Raw genomic sequence first — 21,760 nt, forward strand, 5'->3', positions numbered from 1 at the left:
GAATATAGATATCATACATGTATTTTATTAATGAAAGCTTTAAAATATATAATCAAATAAAACCAAGCATTATTTTATTGGCATTATCAGCTTTTTTCTGTTACCCTAAAATACATTGTACATGTATTTGCATCGACAATAGAAAGTAAACTATCATTGTATTAGAATAGTAAATTTGTACATAAGATATCTAAATTTGTAATTACAGACATGTAAACAATTAAATGCTCTGGCAGGATTAACAGACACAGAACAAGATATCAATTACCTCAGTAAGCAAATTTAACCATGTACATGTACTTGAACACGCCGTAACTACTATTGCACATACATTAATATCACTAAAATGTAAACATGTACATGTGTATGTAAATAGTTTTGATAACAAGTGCTGTTATATTTAATTTACTGCTTTACCCATCAATCGGGTTTTCTGACAACGAATTATCTGAGAGCAATATTATCAAGTTAGAATCATTACATGATGTTTCAGCTTAGTTCTTCCGTTACAGGGGAAGCAATGGCTGTTGTTCAGCATCATGATGGTGTATCGTAAGTAAACATTGCCTGTAATAAAAAATGTCTCTTTTATTTTATACATGTTGATATTGTAAGAAAACGGAATAAAATGTTTCGGAACAAAATAATATTATGCTGTATTTGAGTTGTGTTTTAAAGAGAATGGGTCCGCAATGGGCACATTTCCATAATTGTTTCAAATATTGGTTAGGGAAATAAAATTTATCATTTTGGAAATATTTATGAAATATTGCTTGAAGAAGAAATGTCGATAATGTTCTAATAGATGTAAAATGATCATTAGGATTAATAATTTTTTGTTCTTGAATATTTTATTATTCGCTCCCTATACTAACATATTTCCTTCATACAAACAACAGCAAGCAGACATATAGCTTATTTAAGTGCGTATTAACATATATGTAAATAACTGGGACTATTTTTCAGTGGAACTGAGAAGCAATATGTAGCAGACGATTATGTTAGACTGCTTCAAAATGGTATACACTATTGTAAGGTATGTATCTAACAGTCTGCTGAACTGTCAGTTTCTCTTGCGCTATTCAAATGAATGTCTATATTTAAAAGACAAACACAAACATTTAGTAATTATTTATATTCATTCCGGCACCGTTTTCTTCACCCTCTTATCATCAATTTTTACAGTTGCGAATTAGCAAAATTGTTTGCCTCAATAATGTGTATAATTTCAGGACGTGATTTACTCTGCAGTAAGCAAACTTTTAACTAAAGATGAAACGACTCCGTCTTTACAACTACATTTCTGTGATCATTTATCACTACAAGCATGCGCACTGACTGAATACCAAACTAAGGTTAGTTATATAATTTTCTTTTACTTACTGAGTTCTTTGTATGGTTATAAAAAAAATTGTTGAATGCCGAAAAATTTGAATCATTTATAAAAGCTCGATAAATTCAACTGAAAATTTAGGTATTTTCTGTAAAATTTGGCAATAAACTTCTTTCATTTTAAGCTTTTAGTTCTATTATATTAGTAAGAACTATTAATTATATTATAATCAATACAAGTAGCTGACGAAATATACGGAAGATGAATGAGATAAATATGATCCGAACCAATTTACAATCATGCAAATTATTAACGACACAATTATAAGATCCAACAACTTTAGACCGTTTTTTCAAAGAAGCGCAGGAAAAAAAACACGTAAATTAAAACGATGCGCAATACAAAATAATTGAAGTATAATTTCATCACAGCGGTGTAAGTTTTAATTTTTTTTTTAAATAAGTCATGTCATTTGAATCGAAAAATTTATTTGAATTATTATAATTAAATATCTGAAATCTGATAACAACTATTAGAATTATTGTCATTAAGTATCCCGAAGCATTATTTTCTAATCTAAAGAGTAAAAAAGAGATGTTAAAGAAATCGCATTTCAAAAATTTCAATCTGTATCTTAATGTTTTTCTTTCTTCTTATTTCTGCATTGTCATTTATTAATTTTAAGTTCACCCTATATTTTAGAAAGGTCATGTCTGCCTTGGTGTAATAAATATATCAGTAGTTTTTCAGTAAGACAGCTTTTGCTCGCTGAAATGTCACTAATAAAGTAATCACTAATTTATGTCTCATTCTTACAATATAATTTAAAGCGCATCGTATCATGAATGAAACATTATACGTAGAATATCTATCATCACACGACTCCACGCCAATCTTTCTGTAAGTGAGATACCCTGTTACATGTTATATAGTAATCCGGCAAACATAAGATTTTCCCTTTATTGTCTCCGGCGCGTGTGGTAGTGAAACGAAAGACAGATATAATGTTAAGATGGAAATATATTTTGATACTCATATCTTATCTTTGCCGCTTTAATGAATTATTCAAACACAAAGGTCATAAATAAATAGGCATTATCAAAAAGAGGGACGTTCCAAAATAATTAATCAGTGATAATAAAGCTTATAACAAAAGTTTCGGCAAAAAAGGTCCGCTCATTTCTAAATTGCACCTGTCTATTAATAATTAACTGACGTTTACCAAAAAAAACAAATTCCTTGAGCAATTTTCAGTTATTGTTGTAAAGCTGCTGTTGTATTTGTAGTTTTCAGTTGTTATTTACAACCCACTTGCAAGAAAACGTATTTTTTTTGTCCGATTACCCGTGTCGGATTCTAAGTACGAAGTGACCAATCATGACGGAGCGGAAATTGAACATCAGGTAAATTTAGACATATATCGTTTATATAGGTATAAAACTGATTTATTGTTTTAGATATTGACTTCCTGAAAATGTGAATGCAAAACCTATGTTAAAAAGAAAAGGAGTTCGACTGAATGAAGCATATTTCTAGAATTGCCAATTTTTATCTCAATACATTTAACTATACTAAATGTGCATTCATTTTAATAAATTATTTGCTCTCTGTAGAATAATACTATTTTTACAAATTACAATATAAATCCTTTTTTATGTTTCTAAACATTCATTTTCTCAATATATTACTTGATCATCTATGTTCACCAGCTTTGAATAATATTACAACTTTATAAAAGTGCCTAAAATATATTTTTTTCAGATACTTCCTGTCTCAAATACAACTAAAAATATACCTGAAAGGCCAGCGTCTACGGCAAAAAATGATTTGTTATTTAAAGCAAATTTATCTCCACTTGCAATAAGCACGTTTTTCATTCAGAAGAAAGAAGCAATAGAGAAACAAGACATTAAAGAAGATGGTAAGGAATCGGGAAGTTATTTTTTAATTTTTTTTTTCATATGTATATTCATATTAAATAAGTTTTTTGCTTATTTCTCTTCTCATTCTTTCTGTCTAATTGAAACATAAGAATGAATGGTCATTATCTTATTTCCTCTGTTCAGGTCTTACATAAGTATTTTTCCCTTTTTTTTCTTTCCTTTTTGTGACCGAAATGTTGTTTTACAAGTATTAACTTATTTAATTCTATGTTTAGAAATGCAGGACTGGCTGGAGGAAAAGGTTATAGATCTGGTAGAGCAATCATCTGGTTCGGAGCCCTATAAAAATGCCGTAGAAATGATTGAAAATCAGGTATTAGGCGACATATATATGAGTCGAATTTTATACTGACACCTGCTTCATCTGCTAATGTTTCTAAAGTCTTAGTTGAACACCATTTTGTGGCTTAAATGTTCCCACTGTTTCAGTCGGAACTTTGGGCCTTTCGCGGTATCTTTTATATACTGCTTGCGTCCATAAACAGGCTCAGTCCAAACCGAACTTGGACAATGTTCATTTGGAAGTGTTATGCGACCTAACATTAGTACACATACTGTATTACTAATGTGACATTTTAATTTATTTCAGTATTATACAGTCACTGTTGATCGCAAAACGGGCCTGATCTCACGTATCTGGAATAAACATGAGGACGTGGCTATCAAACTTAAACAAAACCTTTTGTATTACGTGGGACATACAGGATACAACTATAACAGTGATTCGCAAGCATCAGGAGCCTATATCTTCAGGCCAGAATCTAACAAGCCTATACCTATAAGGCAAAACGCAGCTGTCCGTATAGTTTCATTTAAGGTAAGTAAATTTCCGTGATAAGGGTTGCGCTGTTGACGTCGTTAAACAATCATCACTAATTTAACCAATTGTGCAAATGTAAATGGCACTTTATAAAACATTTCTAATAAATGAGTTTTTCTGGGTGTTTTAATTGTGTGTTTTCTAAGTTATTTCACATGAATCACTACTTTAACTCAAATCACATACAGTGATATTTAGAATTATAAGATTGCTTGAATAGTACATTACGTTTATTCTTAATAAAATACGTGACAGTGATATACTGTTTCAATCCAATGTGTTGATCACGAAAGATGAACAAGACAGATAGTGTCAAGGGGCAGTCAGTGTTGTTCGCACCAATGTCCAAACATAATGGTAAAGGGAATATTAACTTTATGATGGTACTCTATATCATTTAGTAATTTAATCATCAACTGTTTTGTCGTATTGCATGTATCTTAAGTTATAGTACATATACACGTTTTGCTGATCAGGAGATAGATATACGGGTTTTAACGTTTAAACAATTTATCCATGCGGTCATTTTATATGAGGGATGGTCAAAAATAATTGCCAACAATTTCAACTTATTTTGAAAGGCATAAAGTACAAATTCAAATCGCGTATGTTTAACTGATTTGAATATTGTTGTCATATGTAAGTACATATGCATTCGTTACTAATTGCTAGATTTTTTTAATGGATGGCATGCCACACAATGCATTTTCAAAACTATATGATAACGTGATGTGATCACATAGTGCATATGGCGCAGTAATTTGTGGAGAAAAGTCATATTCTTGTATTGATGCTGTACAAGACAGAGCTTTACGGCTTTTCTGTATTGCAGTGGAAATATGCTTATAATTTTATTGTAAGGATAACAATAAATTGAATGAAATAGTTTATATGCATTTGAATAATAAGTAATTACAGAAGTAGAAATTGCAATTTTAGAATTAAAACACAAATTAGAAGGATGTTTTTAGATGAATTTGTTTATCATATAGGTACAGTTATTGACAAGAAAGCTTTGAAATGATAAAGTACATACTTACCTGATGAATAATTTTGAGAAAATGTTAATAGAGATGTTAATAAAAATAGTAGAGGTGGTAAAGTTGAGAAATTTATAAGTTACTAGTACTACAATTTTACTGTACGGAAACATATTGTAAGATTTTAATGTCTGAATCGTCCGCCAAATTTAGAGCTGAGAGTCGAGACAACTAACCGTTATGAGGGTCTACCCTTAGATTTTGTCTGTTTTGTGTAATGAGTTTCATTACCCTTTTCAAGTTTTCATTATTTGATGATATAAAAATGAGTAATTTATACATGTATAAGTTACTATATTAAATAATGATCTTCCTAGTTTGACAGAGGATGAGAAATTTATTTTCATCTTTACGAATGTTGATGTAATGTTGTGTAAGATACTTTCTGACATTACAACGTAGACATTTGTTTTTTAAGTAGATGATATGTATAATAGTTTTAATCCTGTAAATTAACCCTTGTTTAATCAACGGTTAAACTGTCTTACCCAATTGCTAAAATACACTTGTTAATCAAATTATCAAACATATATCATTATTTTACAGCCATTTTGTATCGTGGAGTATATTGCAAAATTATTTCACTTCTTTTTCTTTTATTTCTTTCATAGCAATTTAGAAATAAATCAGATTATCAAGAGTATTCTAGTTCTCATCTGTTTTATACGTAAATAGTCAGATATTCATGTGATAATGATTATATAGGCCTCTTAATAATCTCAGTTGATTAGTCTTACGTGTATATAAAATGTATATGAATTATGTGTATTATTTTTGTAAATTTGAGAAATAATCTTTAATAGACCATCTGTGTTAAATGAAATGAAAATATTATTTAGGGCAGTCTAGTCCAAGAAATAAGGCAAGAATTCTGTTCATGGGCATCACAAGTGATCAGACTTTATGACAATCAGAGTCATATAGAAATTGAGTGGACTGTCGGGCCGATACCATCAGGGTAAGTCTTACGTTCTTGAAAGGAACTGATGTCAACTATAAAATTACTACAAACAGATTGTAAACTCTCTAAATTACTTTGTAAGTAATAAATATATCATAAGTAAAAGTAATCGGAGCTTATTGAGCATTGGTCGTCGTCTCTAGATGTACGTTTATATATACTCTACTTTTGATGTAAAATCAAGAGTCACAAAATTAGTATTTAGTATAATGTATTTAAACTGAATGATATAAAGAGCATTGTTGAACCTAAGATTACATCAGTTGACCTCAGTTTGAAGTATTGTTGTCGAACTGGTAAAATCTGTGTCAGTGTAGAGGTCTTCTGGTCAGAAATCACTGTATGTATTATTGCTGTCAGAGGAAAGATTGGCTAAACATTCAAATAATCCAATGTAAGTTTTTATCGACAACATCAATAGTGATGAATAAAGTGAGTTAATATTCTACAGATTTAAACATATGTCATATGAATATTAAAAAAATTCATTTCAAAAGTTATTATTTTATTATCACAAATGGTATTATATCAACACGAGCTACTCAATTTATGGTTTAAACATCTAATAGTTTTGACAGTCGCTGTCTTTTATAAGTCCAATTTCATTGAGTAATCAACTGATTATAAAACTCAAAAGAAGTTAGAATTTAAAGCCCGCCCAAAACGTCAACATTTATAATATCGTGGGATGGATATCATTCATTGACGGCAATGTGTAAAGCAAGCTTCAGTCCACTCTTTGTAGCACTAGATTAAGCAGAGGTTACGTGTTTGTTTTTCTTTGTATTTCTTACGGTCATAATTAATAAAAAATCAGAAGCATCTGTACCTCGTGACAGTCCGATGTATTGTAATTGTATTATCAATACAACTTATTATTTTCCCCTTTTTTACTAAAATCAATTATTCTTAAGTATCGGTCCTTTGAGAATTTTCCTTTTCCAACTTGAAATTAAATTATAATATCAATTTAATTAGAAATGTCTCTAATCTAGATCTGGTAGTGAAGGCAGGGAGATTATTTCAAAGTATATGACAGATCTTAACACAGAAGGAACGCTGTATACCGATTTAAACGGCAGAGAAACATTAAAACGAAAGTATGAATTTTTGCTACTTGTTAAATAAAGTTCTACAATACAAAACTGGATTTCAATTATTCCTTTTTATCATAATTTCCAACATAAAATGATATCAAATTCGAAATAGGAATACTATTTGTTTACAAAGCTGCATCGCCTAAAGATGTCGTATCAGTTGTCTGTATCTCACAGACTGTTTGTTGCCTTTTACATAATTGATAAATCTCTTACTTGGTTGATTATATATATCCTGCAGGCGAGATGAGAGAGGCACATGGCAGTTCTATCAATCCGAACCTGTAGCAGGAAACTACTATCCTATAACCTCGCGCGCGTCTATCATGGTATTTATACTGCCTTAATCTTGCCGCTAGATATCGCTTTAGAATTTTTGTTAATTAAATTACACAAGAAAATCTCAATACATTGTTCAAATATAAAGTTGTTAAATGTGAAAGTAAATTATTAAATTTTAGTTCATCAAACAAAATACCATTTTCTTCATTATAATTATTAATTGTGAAGTATTTCTATGTAATAACTGTTTTATATACTTGATATATGTTTCATGTTTCGCATGAAATGAACATATTAAGATTTTTCATCAAAGAACATATATTTATGATACTGGTACATAGACCAAGTATCTCGATAATGTGATTTTAGAAGTTATCTATGTAATGGTAAGATATTTGTTGATTTCATCAGGATGAAAGAGCCGAGAAACAACTGACTATATTAGTAGACAGATCTGAAGGTGCAGCAAGCATTCAGGATGGTAACCTTGAAATTATGGTAATTTCTCTCTACACCATATATAAAAATATTAAATAATCAAGAGCATTTACATATATGCATACACCTTTATAAACATTGAAGAAATATAATTCTTAACTATATCACCAAAGAATATTTTAATTTTAATCCATTTTAGTTGAAGTTTGTGTGTATACACATTTTGCAAATTTAAAAGCTCTCACCATTCAAATAAAATCATTTATAATTGAAGTCTAATAAGAACTTCTGATTGAATGTAACATTATATTTGAACTACTGATCTGTACGTAAACCGGCATGATGCTTCCTTCCACCAATACTGTGTGATAACGTACTAGAATTTGGCGCTAGATTTCTGTTACCTTTTTTTCTGAAATTTGTATTGCTTGAAACGTTGGCGCACGAACAGTTTCAATGAAGCGATAAATTGCAGAAACATGCAACGACTTTTGTTAATTGTTTTGTGTGAACGTGGCCATGTTCATCTTTAAGTAAGATTTTAATTAACAATTCGTTAATATCTGAACGAACATTAATTGTGAGAGGCTTATCTATTTCTGTCATCAAAGAAATGCGCATCTAAGCCATGTTATAACAATTAATCATTTTGTCACCGCGTTTAACCGCATAAAAAAATTGTGCGATTGTATCAAATTTGTAATTTCTGATCTGATTGATGAACAATTTTCTATCCGTATCAATTCTAGCAGTACATGCACGGATTATGGAAATGCAAAATTAATGATACAAATGAAGTTCATGATACATAAATTATGATGAAAGATGGTGCTCTGTAAAAGACCGCCACATTACAAACATTATATATTAATCCGATTAATATTGTTTCTTTGTCAAATTTCCAGGTGCTGCAAATGTACATTTCAGACATTTGTTAATGGTGACTTAAATTTAAATTCAGAGAAAATTAAATCTGAGTGATTGAGTTTATATCTAGAGTTAGATCAAATTAATATTCAAACTTGCTGTGAGTTGACAGAGCAATAATCTTCATTTCAATTTGATACATATGAAGCATTCAAAAGAGACAAATATCTAAATTAAATTTAAAAAAAGGCATTGACAGGAAATGTACGTTTTAGATAAGTGTTTAATGAGTAAATATATTTTGATGTTGAATATTTCCTGTTTATTAGCTGCTCTCTCAACAAATCAGTGATTGATATAAATTTTATACCACATTTTAATATATCTTTTTCAACGCATTTACACACTGTAACATATATGTTTTCATTTTCATCATATTATTTACGGAGGTGACAGCGTGCTGTATTTCAAACCATTTCTAAGCATACATCTCGGGTATCTTGGTGATTATAATATGATTATGTTACTTTAAGATACATCGGCGAACTTTTTATGATGACTCTCTGGGTGTCACAGAGCCGCTTACCGAGTACGGAGCTAGTGGAAAAGGTATTGTTGTAAGAGGTGAGCAAGCGTTTTCATATTGTTATATCATAATCAGATATTAGCTCATAAATGCAGTTATATATATGTAGACTGTTTAGTTCGTGTATGAAGTATTACCTGTTTGTGAATAATGACATCAGCTGATACGTGCCTACAAAAATTACATCAGGTGATAAATGAGTACCAAAAACTAGATAAAAACTCACAAAACATTACAACGTGATTATAATTATTTCCTCGATACAACATTATGCCTTTACCTTATAAAATAGTTTTGTTGTGTTATATTCAATATAAACATACACGTTACCGTATCATTTTATGATGTCTGGACGTTCGTCTACCGTCGTTCAGTCTATCCAACAGCCGTGCGTCCTTCACAATTTTACTTTAGTATAAAACTGTAAAAGACCCAAGTGCAGTGCGCATGAATCATTACTCTTTTTTGTAAACCTTTGAAGTTATTGACCTTTGTACTTTTAACCCCCTTCTACAAAGCGGGAGGGGGTTATAGAATTTTGCCTCCGTCGGTCAGTCCGCCCGTCCGTCTGTCCGTAACACTTTTGTGACTGCTCCATAACCTTTAATCGCTAAAAAAAATTTGAAACAACTTTGTACAATTGATCACCGTTATGAGACCCCAAGGTCAAGTTCACACTTAAAGGTCAAGTATTAAAAAAACTACATTTCGTGTCCGTTCCATAACTTTTAAATCCCTGAAATATTTTGGAAATAACTTGACATAAATGGGTCGTCCGGAATTGCTCTTGAATCTGGGTATAACTAAAAAAATGGAAAAATCAGCTTGAAATTTCACAGCTCTCATTGATCTCAGAAACACAAAACTTTAGCTCTCTTGTATATCATTTTGGAATTATTATAGCTTTTACATGTAATAATTATTGGGAGCAAAACTGAAGAAGTATTAGAGATATCAACTTGAAACTTGATAGATTGATAGATCTCATAAAAGAAATACATTAGTTGATTGTTTTCTTTTCATACAATTTATTACTGTTTTAAGGTTTTCATAGTCAGTTTTGTCCAGAGCATATCTTAAAGTCAATACGATGAATCTGTACTATATGTCATTGTTATAAATGTGTTAGGATATTAACAGTAAGTCAAAGACTCTGTTTATAAAATCTTCAATAAATTGTGATAATATATGATGATATATATTACCAAATTAATAAGAGTTAATATTTATATCATATATAATGATTGTGATAATTTGAGCATAAACATGATTTCATTGCTCTTGAATCCTCAACTGAAAATCATTCAAAACAATACAAGCCAGACCATGATTAATGCACTTTGTAAAATATTAAAACGACATTTTTACTTCATTGAAATTATTTACTTTTGAACTTATTGTAATCGCCATGGTCATGTTTTCAAATATATATAAATAAGTTACACTAGTTTTGATATTAGTATATGTACACTGTTTAATGTTTCAACTATAGGGAAACATTATATTATGCTCAACAAGATATCGAATGCAGCATCCGTGTATCGACCATTGTACCAGAATGTTTACCTACAACCATTTATTGCATTTGCTACTGGGCAGCCACATTACAGCGACTGGACAAACGTTCGAAATACATTAGTGAGTTTAAGATTACACCAATACATTTTCCCTCTTAAATTATCATGGTTGACAATGTGAAACAAGAATTTTATAATTATGTATATCTCCAGTTTAATATCAAACCGACATTAGTATTGCCAATATAAATGCTTTTGTCGTTTAATTGTTTTAATAAGAAAGTAATTAGACAGTTTTACAATACTATTTTTTTCTTATTAGTATCGCATATCTACAACCTCGTTGTAAGATAGATTATGTCTAAGAAGAAGAAAAAATATACAAAATAAAATTTTATTGATATAAATATTTTACATTGACAATGACCAACATCATTCTTTGTGGTTTCAAACAAATTGTGAGATAAACCTTCAAAGAGGTAAATGCTAATATTTGATTACAACTAATGTTTATGGTAAAACTCTCTGATAGCATTACAAAGTTGTTTTCCCCCAATTTAAATGGGTAAAATTTCGTATTTTGAGTAACTTGATTAATTTATGTAAAACCTGTTTGAAAACCAAATATTGATCCAGTTTATAACGAATGTGTTGAAGCATCACCAGGGATTACAATAGGTGTTGAATAACGTTTTTCCTTTTCACTGGACCGTTAAGCCACCAGTGTGATGAAGACAGTACCGCGGTAGTTCAACTTATCCTTGGTTTGAATAACTTGTATTTTATTCATTCACCTTGAAAAATATCAATCGGCATATATAATGCAAAAAGTACATTTATAGATTAATGTTTAACTTTGCGAACTTCAATCTGTGAAAGGATGACAAATCTGTGAAAGAAATTCGAGTACAATCAATAACCGTATCTACGGGGTGCAAACCATTATTATCTCAATGCGGTTTGAAATAAAAGTCGCTTAATTTCAGTATTGAAAAAAGTATGGGAAGGTAAATTATGGTTATAATTCTGACATGATATGATATCAATGTAACCAGAATGTTATGTAAAAAACTCGGTACCATTAATTGTTCACTGTTAAACTCGTCATGTAAATTAAAAAACTTAAACAGTGGTGGTTAATTTGAAACAAATATATGGTAAATAGGATTAATATGTTTGGCCTCGTTTTGTTTAGAAAAAAGTATGCATGTAAAGAAATCTAAAAAATGTATTCCCTTGTATAGTCGTCTTACTGAGTTGTATTTGTATTTGTAAGGTTCGTTTGTATTAAAGTGATTTACTCTTCTCAATATGTTGCATGGTTTGGTGCCATTATCATGAAATAATTTAGGTTGTTTTCAACGTTAAATCAAATTATTGGATGTTTAAAGAATTTCTCAACAAAAGATGACTTATTGAAATATGAGTACATGTCACTTTATTTCACTTTTACTTTATGTTGTCGCATTAAATATGCAAATAAATAATTACACTCATGGATTTATATTCGAATTTGTATTTAAATCCACAAATAACGTTCAGATTATATTTCATACAAAAACTATCATTAATTCTTTTTTATGGTTGAAAATAACTTTTTTTTCGTACCATTCATCATGTGTGGCTCAAATTCTTAAATGCAAAATAGCAATGGCTTACAATTACTTTTAATGCTGTATGAAATATAAATCTCGTACATAATTTTATCATATACATTTCATTTTGTGTTGTTTTTTTTCTTCATATTTTAATTTTCATAGATATTCAATAGAGGCTATTGGTTACTTTGAAAATTATTTTGTGTATTTATAAATCTGTTTACATTTACATAATTATATATGTATAAGCGACAAAATCACTAGAATCTGCATGCACTAATGACAGTGACAACATCTTTTTAACATCTTTTGCAATTCCTTGGAAAACAAATATACACTGTCAGGTCCACTTTGCCTGTCCGTCTGTTCTGCTTAATCAAACAAGTGATGTGTTGATGATGAGTTATACTTGAATTGCTTTTGGTTTATACAGAATTTATTTTATTTTGATTGTGCAGGAAGCTATAAACTGACAGACACAATGTCGAATCCGTTCCTGGAACCAATCAGTACTGAGCGAGTGAGTGTAAAGTTTCTTGCTAAAGGAAACAACGACTTGCCTCTGACGGGGTTTGAACCCATGCAGCTAGCGATCATTACATTACTTGTCCGAAATATCAACCACTCGGTCATGCCGCTTCTAATTGCATTGCTATTACATTTCTTTATCTAGCAGCAATGTCTGAGGATTTCATACCATGTATTTAAAATCGTTTATTTTCTTTAGTGGTCAGGCGTTACTGCAGAATTACCAGGAAATATTAATTTGTTAACGCTTGATGTTTTGAGTGAGCCCATCGTAGAAACACCCTACACACCTTTGCTACTGCGACTAGAACATATATTTGAAAAACTAGAGGACACGAGGATGTCAAGCCCTGAAACGGTTAACTTAAAGGTAATAGTCTGTTATCATTTTGATTCATAATGACACTAATTTACCTTGATTTATTCGTAGGTCCGTAAATATGCGCAATTAAACATACAGTAAAGAAAGACTACCCTTAATTGTCCATTGCTTTTCTTTTGTCCTTTTAACTTAAAAACTGAGAATTAAATACCAAAATAAACTTTGTTAATTTAAATAGGTTATTGATAGATCCTTACTTTGACCTTACATTTTAAAAATATATTTAACCACAAAACATGGTCATGTGCACTTTTTAAAAGAAAATGTTTTGTGGTGATTTTTTTTATTGTAACCCACTAATCTGATAAGATTTAGACAGGTTAGGGATCTATGCATTGTTCTAGGTTTATCATATATCATTAAAGGCAAATTATTCCTTAAAAATCTATATTTTTCAATTCATTTGAAATGACAGACATGTGTTTGATAATGTGTTGATAATGTGTTGATAATGTGTTGATAATGTGTTGATAATGGATTAAGAGCATGTAAGATGTTTAACAATGGAAGAAGTAGCGCTAAACATGGATTAATATGTTGTTTATGTAGCCCAATGTAAACTTATTCACCATAATTATACATGTTGCCAACATAACAAAGTGGTAAAAGATAGTTTATGTATATGGTAAACTGATAAATATTTGGTTAAAAAAATGGTAGCATTTTTGAGGCATAATGAGTTTTTAATTGAACATGAAATATAATTTATTATGGTGTTTCAATAAACGAATGTTACTTTTTTATAATATTTTAGACTTTGTTTCGACCATTTAGTATAATCGAGGCTATAGAATTGTCTCTCGGTGCTAACATGAAGAAAGAGGATATGGCCAGATTCAAATGGAAAACAAAAGGTAAGATTTTTTCTGTATATTATAGAATTTAAATTATTTAACAGCACATACAAAAATATAAATAAGTTATAGTGATAAATTTGTACATTGTATGTAAATGATAAATTGATAAGAATATATTAAAAATTAATCTTATAACTTGAAATAAATTTAAATAAAGCACATATTTTTTATGTCATGAATTTTGCTATACAACGTAGATATGGTTTAAAAAAAACGAAGATATAATTTTATAAGTAATGATCGAAGATAAATCTTTGCATTAACACGTGTCTTTGAAGTGACAGGGAGCAATTATACAACGCCGATGAAAGAAGATCAGAAAAGAAAGTTGACAGTCTTGATATGACTTTCGTAATCTCAATACCATATGTTGTATATTTTCAGGTGACCGACTACAAAATGTCATTAATCATATGGACAATGATTTAAACATTGAACTATCTCCAATGGAAATACGATCGTTTCAAATTAATATACATTATTATCAGTAATATATGCTTAGGTTTATCAACATTATGTATTAGTGGGTTCGTAAAAGCAATTTCTGTCTGCTGTACCGATCTGCTTAGTGTATTATGTGTCTTTAAATTAAAATGACTTTAGCTTAAAAAGCGGCAAAAGATCTGAATAACACAAGACGAGACAATTAGTTCTGAATATGTCATTAGACACATTGATTTTATATAGTATTTAAGTGTCTATTAAAATAATGTACATGTATACATGGTAGTATATGCACATTGATATTGTCAAATAGTATTTTTTTATAAACATGTATATGTACGAGATATCGTTGTGTTGTCATGGCCATATTGCCATCATGTATTTCAAAATTCCAAGAACCTTTACTACCTATATTTAAAATTCAAATTTGATGCATCATTTATTGATGTATTAGTACGTCCTATTCAGTTGTTATTTAATTATATCTTAGAGCAGGGTAAATTTCCACCTAGTTGGTCAAAGGGGGTTATAATACCACTATATAAGAAAGGTGACACAAGTGACCCGAATAATTATAGAGGTATTACCCTTATCAGTTGTTTTGCGAAGCTATTTACTGCTATTTTGAATAATAGATTAAAGAAATGGGCCACGGATTATGATATTCTAACGGATGCACAATTTGGTTTTAGATCTCACTTTAGCACAGTTGATGCTGTTTTTATATTGAATTCACTTATTGAAAAGCAGATGAAAAATAAATCCTTTTTAATGTGTTGTTTTGTTGATTATAAAAAGGCATACGACCTGATTGATAGAAGCTGTTTATGGTATAAGCTTATTAACTCAGGCATTGATGGCAAATTGTTTGTTATTTTACGATCAATGTATGACAGTGTCAAGTTATGTGTAAGTCATATGAATTCTCTATCAGATTTTTTCGAATGTAACTTAGGACTTTTGCAAGGGGAGATAACTTCCCCGATATTATTTTCCATGATTCCCATTGTACATTAATAGATATGTTCGAATTGTTAAATATTTTTTAAAATTGTATGGTCGAAAAATGGAAAACTGTATAATCAGAACTATTGTTACAGATCAAAGACTAGACATTTTTCATAATACTGCTACTGTTAATTGGTCGTCGAAAATACGTGTTTTATTACAAAATGCCGGATTTTGTGATGTCTGGGAATTTCCAGAATCAGTTAATATAGATGTATTTATACCAGTGTTTAATAATCGCCTTAGGGATATTTATATGACTAATTGGCATGCGAGTGTTCAGACATGCAGTTCGTTATTTTTGTATAGACATATTAAGTCTATTTTTAATCGTTCTGAATACCTCACTATTGTTGATATTCCTAGATACAGAAATGCTATTGCTAGATTAAGACTAAATTCACACAACCTGCATATTGAAACTGGTCGACATAACAATATTGAAAGAAATCGTCGTTATTGTGTAATTTGCAATTCAAATGATATCGAGGACGAATTCCACTTTGTTTTAGTTTGCCCTTTTTATCATGAAAACAGGAGAAAATATATTCCTAGATTCTACTATACACGTCCAAGTATGTTTAAATTTATAGAACTGCTAAATTCAAAATGTAAAAAGACTCTACATAATCTTGCAATTTATTGTATTAAATGCTTTAGACAGAGAACTGACCAATTAAATAACTTATAAATCTTTTTTGTTATTATTATAACAACGTCATAATATTCCTATGAAAGATATATGTACTCTAATAACATGCTTACTCAGATCACTCTCAACTGTTGAATTTAGACAAATATTTGTTGTAAAGTTTATTTATAATTTATATGATTTGTGTGTATTATTGTATGTTATGACGATGAGCTGTATGCTTAAGTCTTTAATAAAATTTCTGTTCTGTTCTGTTCTGTTCTGTTCTATTTATAACCAAAAATATATATTTCTTTTAGTTTGTATAGCATGAAACCTTTCCCCATGATTGTATTATAATCATATGTATGCAGTGGATACTTATTATTAGATTTATAAGTATGCTGTGGACAGTAGACAGAATGTTACTGTAAGTAGTTTTAACATTTGTTATGGTCACTAAAAGTACATATATAAGGTTATAAATGTCCTAGTCATTACTCACAGATGTCATTAATTTATTGGTTCTTTCACCTCCTTAAATGCCAATTATATTTGCAATTACTTTGTAGTTGCTGTATTTGATATTCGCTTTTGATGGGCACGAGACATTTGATTGCTATACCTGTCCATCGGGAAGTTGATAATATCATTTTGGTATGAGGTTGACCTTTTGTCACATACTTTGTATATTTTTAATAATATCTCATTTGTAGATAAGAAATAGTATATTATATTTCAAAGATGTAAGAGTGATTTGATCAATAAATATTTGTCTAAAATTAACCGAATAATACTAACGTTGAATTATTGAAATTTCTTGAACACGAAATAAAAAAAGAAATACCAACGTTTTTTATTATTTTTTACTATTTTTTTTAATCAAATCATAAAAATAAGAAACGTTGCCAGATACCGGGGGAAAAAGGTTCAACATTTACAGTTCTTGGAATAACACTTGTTAACAGAATAAATATAGAAAATAATACCGGTATTTTCAAGTGTAGATCATTTCTAAAAATCAGCTAAAAGGTCTGTAATGTTAACTAAAAGGGGGTGTATGCATAAAGATAAGATACCAAATGTATATTGATGGACGCGAAGCCAAGCACCAGACGCTCTAACAACAAAATCTGCTATTTTGTATCGGACCATCTTCAGGTGAAATCTTGTAACAAGTTATAATAAACCTACTTTTGAAGTGAAGTATTACTTTCTTGAAAAGTCAACATTTGAATATTGTAAACATTATCATTAGGGTGTAGAAATCGTGAAAAAAAAACAAATTTTTATATTACATATAGGGGCATAAAAAATACGTAACAAGCAAAAATAAAAAGAAAGTTTAATATCAAAGCCTCTTACATAATATAAAATAATAATAAAAACTTGAATTAATGAATATTTTTGAATGACTCAAAATCCTTCTAAATTTTGTGCCAACTTAAAATTAACAACACTCTGTAACTTCATAAATAATTCAAATGATTTTTATGTGATATCATGTGACAAGATAAATTGATAGTAGAGCTTTTAACAGTTCAATGTTTAACAATTTAAAAATAAAATCATAAAACTTCGAGACAACGCTGTGTGACACATATAAAAACCATAACTTGTTCTCCATAGTAATATTAGCTTGCATGTAATATTTTGTGTACAAACACCAGTACATCACAGCAATGTCTTGAGTGATATGAAAAGTAGCCTTATGCAATAGTTATTTAGTTAAATGTAGTATGATGAAATATAGAATAACAAATGAACAGGTACACATCCCTGTCAAAGAACTTCAAGAGTATAAATAAAGCTATATCTAATGCAAAATTTTTATAAAATTAATAACAGGTAAAGCTATATGTTTTTTTCATAACTTTATGGTCGACTTTCGAGAAAGTTTAACATACCTGCTATTTAACAAACATAAATCTTGTATGCGTAAACAGAATAACATTTTCCAGAACGTACTGTAATGTTGCAATTCCTGACTTTGTTTAAGCATCAAGCACCTGTTAAGGAAATATGCAAACATATTTGTTTCATACAGGTACTTTGATTTTTTTTTTCAAAATTCAAATAAGCCGCGTCACGACAAAACCAACATAATACGTTTGTGACCAGCATGGATAATGACCAGCCTGCGCATCTGCGCAGTCTGATCAGGAACCATGCTGTTTGCTGTCAGTTTCTCTACTTGTTATAGGGTTTGTAAGCGAACAGCATGGATCCTGACCAGACTGCGCGGATGCACAGGCTGGTCTGGATCCATGCTGGTCGAAAACCCATTATGTTGGTTTTGTCGTGAATCGAGGCCTCTTCGTTCCCAATTGACATTACGCCGCCTGTCAATCAAACTGGCAGGGGCCACAGAGATAAGCCAATCAGCTATTTTTATCAATTCCACGCTTAGATGCCTGCAAAGTCCACCATTTTCCTTAGACAAGCTACTTGTCTTAGACAATGGTACAGAAATATTAAGATTGAAATTATCTTAATTTTTGTCAATTTTAAGTTGTTTTATCTATATAATTATTATGTTACCAAATACACCGACATTGACAGATCGAGTAAGTTAGTTTATCATACAAAAAGTAAATAATTTTCTACATATGGAAATAATTAGTACGAAACATTTATCCTGGCTACAACACAATGCATTGAAGGAAAAAGGTTTAAACAGGGTCTATCTATTTGAAAGACCCTGGTTTAAACAAATCCACTTTTTTATTCCATTCTATCTATTTATAATCAAATTATAAGGTCCCAGAAGATATGACATTTGTTCGTTTATAACGTATAGCGTCAATTAAAACGTAGCCGTAAAAATGCAAATATAATGGGTAAATACAGGACAATTTTGGGTGAAATTATCTAACCTGAATATTTCTAATTAAGTTCAATAAATTAATTTTAAACAATTAAATAGATCTGCTTAATACGAAACTAATACAAATAACACCATGTCTGATGTATGTGAAGCTAAATTTTAAAGAGAACAACGTTGTGTTATGTCGTGAATCATAACAAAGGTAAATACATAATCACATATCATAAAAAGTTAGCAGTTTCAGTTTCAGTTTCAGTTTATTGGCAAATCGGCATATACAATATACCTTTGGCCATTTACAATATACAAAAGGATGGCCAAGATAATACAATTTACATTTAACATAAATACAATACATGTAATACAATACAGTTATAATACAAGAACCTAAGAAGCAGCAATAATTGCAAGTTTTTCATTTCTCAAATGCATAGCATAAAATACAAATTTGGCAATATTCCTAATAGTTCTGTTATTACTTGAAGACAATAATCTAGTAAATTTACTAATGCATGGAAAAGAATAATTAACATTATATTTTCGACGAAGGTTTCTATAGAGTGGACAGCATAACAAAAAATGATATTCAGATTCAACATTAAGTGAACAAAGTTTACAAGTTCGTAGGTTTCGATCAATACCTGCAAATCTACCACTTTCAATTTCAAGAAGATGGGAACAGAGTCTAAAACGAGACAATTCTTTTCTTTGATGCTCGTTTGTAACAATATCTAGATACTTTTCATATTTAAACTCACATTTGAATTTTCTATAATAATATAACTTAGATTGATTCATTATTGTATCATTCCATGTTTGAACGTACTGATCACGCAGCCTTTGTTTTAACATTGGCAAATAATTCATATCAAGGTTTAGAGAATTCCATAAGTAGCTATATCCAAGACTATCAAGTTGTTTTTTAACAGACGATGACCAAGTAGACATGGTATTATTAGGTAACAAAGCACATTGTTCCAAAAATATTGTATGTACTAATGACCCTGTTAGCAAGGGCATGCAATATTCTGAATCAATTTTAACAATTCATGAACAAATTAATTTATTATCTAAACTGATATTCGCACATAAAACCCGAAAAATGATTTTAAATTTTATTTGTGTCACTAATATAATTATACTGTTTTTGTTTTGCTACTTCAATTTCAAAATAAAACGATCATAACATAATCATATACTTTTCTACATATAGTCCCTCCTTGAATTTGAAAGGTATAATGATATATTGTCAGTTTTAAATTTTCATCGAAGTAAACAAGAAATAACATGATCTTTGCAAATCGCTTCATGCGGCATTAATAAATAAACGCAGATACTTATTTTATACTTTTTTAATACATTGAATAATAGATCTATTTCTTAAATAAAACCATTAAAAGTATCAAAATTTTATATATACAAAATTTATATAAGGTAAATTCATTGGTAACATAAGTGGTATAACAGTTTTGCGAATACATCGGTACCGTATTTTGTCTAAGGTTCTTACTGTCAATTATTGCCAGTTTCCTTTCGCATACGATTGCTATATCTGTGATTGAATAGAAAAATGTTTAGTGATTGATTTGTGTTAAGAGGAGTATTAAGGCTCTAAATTGATGAGATTTTCTTATGTTTGTGTTTCCTTTAATACGGTTAAAACATTGCGGTTACTGATACTGAATGGTATTGAATTACGAAATACGTGTATCAGAACAGTTGAATTGTCTAAATTATTAACTATTTCAGAAAAATAAGGAGCGTAATTCCCACGACACTTATACAAATATGCCTATTAATTTGCCTGTAATAAAATATTGATGCGGCGGAGGGTTTTTTAGCAGTTAGAAGTATTGACTGAGTTAGAAAGATACAATAGCAGGTTCATGATAAAATCATGAGCTGATTTGCTCGTGTACCAAATGTTATACCTCGATATGCTTCATTGAATGATATCACTGATTAAACAGGTATTCCATAATTCTATGCGCATATGTATCGCACCAGTTTCCTTTTCGTAATTAACATTACGCTAACATGTACTGATTTATTATTATTAGTTGAAAAATACTTGCAGCACAATCAACTTCGAGTGAGCCTATCATTTATTATCTTATTGTATAATTCAGATAATCCTTGATATGTTATCAAACGAAATTATGTACTATAGAATACTTCTTATTTAGATCCTGTTTCTGATATTTTAGAAAATGTTTATTCTTACAAAAACAAATCATTGTAAAGTTGTAGTATATTTCTTCTGTTCGCCGGTTTCATTTTGTTTAAAAATATTTTGATACACTGGATAAGCGGGTGAAAAACCAGTGATTTGTTAATTTGTTTGTACAGGAAACACATCATTAGAACGCACCAACTAGATACCACATACAAATTCAAATCATTGTCTTTCAGCGACTCTAACGTTCTTATGTACAATTATGTTTTAGTAATTTTTGTGAAAGGATGTGATAATAGATATAGATGTAAATTTATACTGTTTAAGAAAAAAACGCATTATTTATTACTCTTTTATTTGTTTTTTTTTTAATATTTTTCAGTTGATTGATATTATGTTAGATATTTTTAAGTGTATCGTATCAT

At 29.8% G+C, this 21,760-nt stretch overlaps 1 protein-coding gene and 1 long non-coding RNA gene across 2 annotated transcripts; both read left to right on the forward strand.

The window, feature by feature from the left end:
- The first annotated feature begins 203 nt into the window (after window positions 1–203).
- LOC132715823 (uncharacterized) lies at window positions 204–1,037 on the forward strand. The gene is made up of 3 exons (XR_009623735.1): window positions 204–272; window positions 513–552; window positions 967–1,037. It is a non-coding gene; the product is annotated as an uncharacterized LOC132715823 (long non-coding RNA).
- A 1-nt stretch (window position 1,038) lies between these two features.
- LOC132715826 (lysosomal alpha-mannosidase-like) lies at window positions 1,039–15,130 on the forward strand. The gene is made up of 15 exons (XM_060698903.1): window positions 1,039–1,050; window positions 1,233–1,355; window positions 2,620–2,736; window positions 3,095–3,254; window positions 3,492–3,589; window positions 3,866–4,093; window positions 5,976–6,094; window positions 7,093–7,197; window positions 7,436–7,523; window positions 7,888–7,974; window positions 9,315–9,405; window positions 10,860–11,005; window positions 13,210–13,380; window positions 14,147–14,246; window positions 14,634–15,130. The coding sequence occupies exons 1-15, from the start codon at window positions 1,039–1,041 to the stop codon at window positions 14,738–14,740; spliced, it is 1,752 nt and encodes a 583-aa protein (XP_060554886.1). The 3' UTR covers window positions 14,741–15,130.
- Window positions 15,131–21,760: the final 6,630 nt, after the last annotated feature.

This window comes from Ruditapes philippinarum, unplaced genomic scaffold, assembly GCF_026571515.1.
Source record: "Ruditapes philippinarum isolate M1 unplaced genomic scaffold, ASM2657151v2 ctg2059_1_1_1_1, whole genome shotgun sequence".
NCBI classification, from domain to species: Eukaryota; Metazoa; Mollusca; class Bivalvia; order Venerida; family Veneridae; genus Ruditapes; species Ruditapes philippinarum.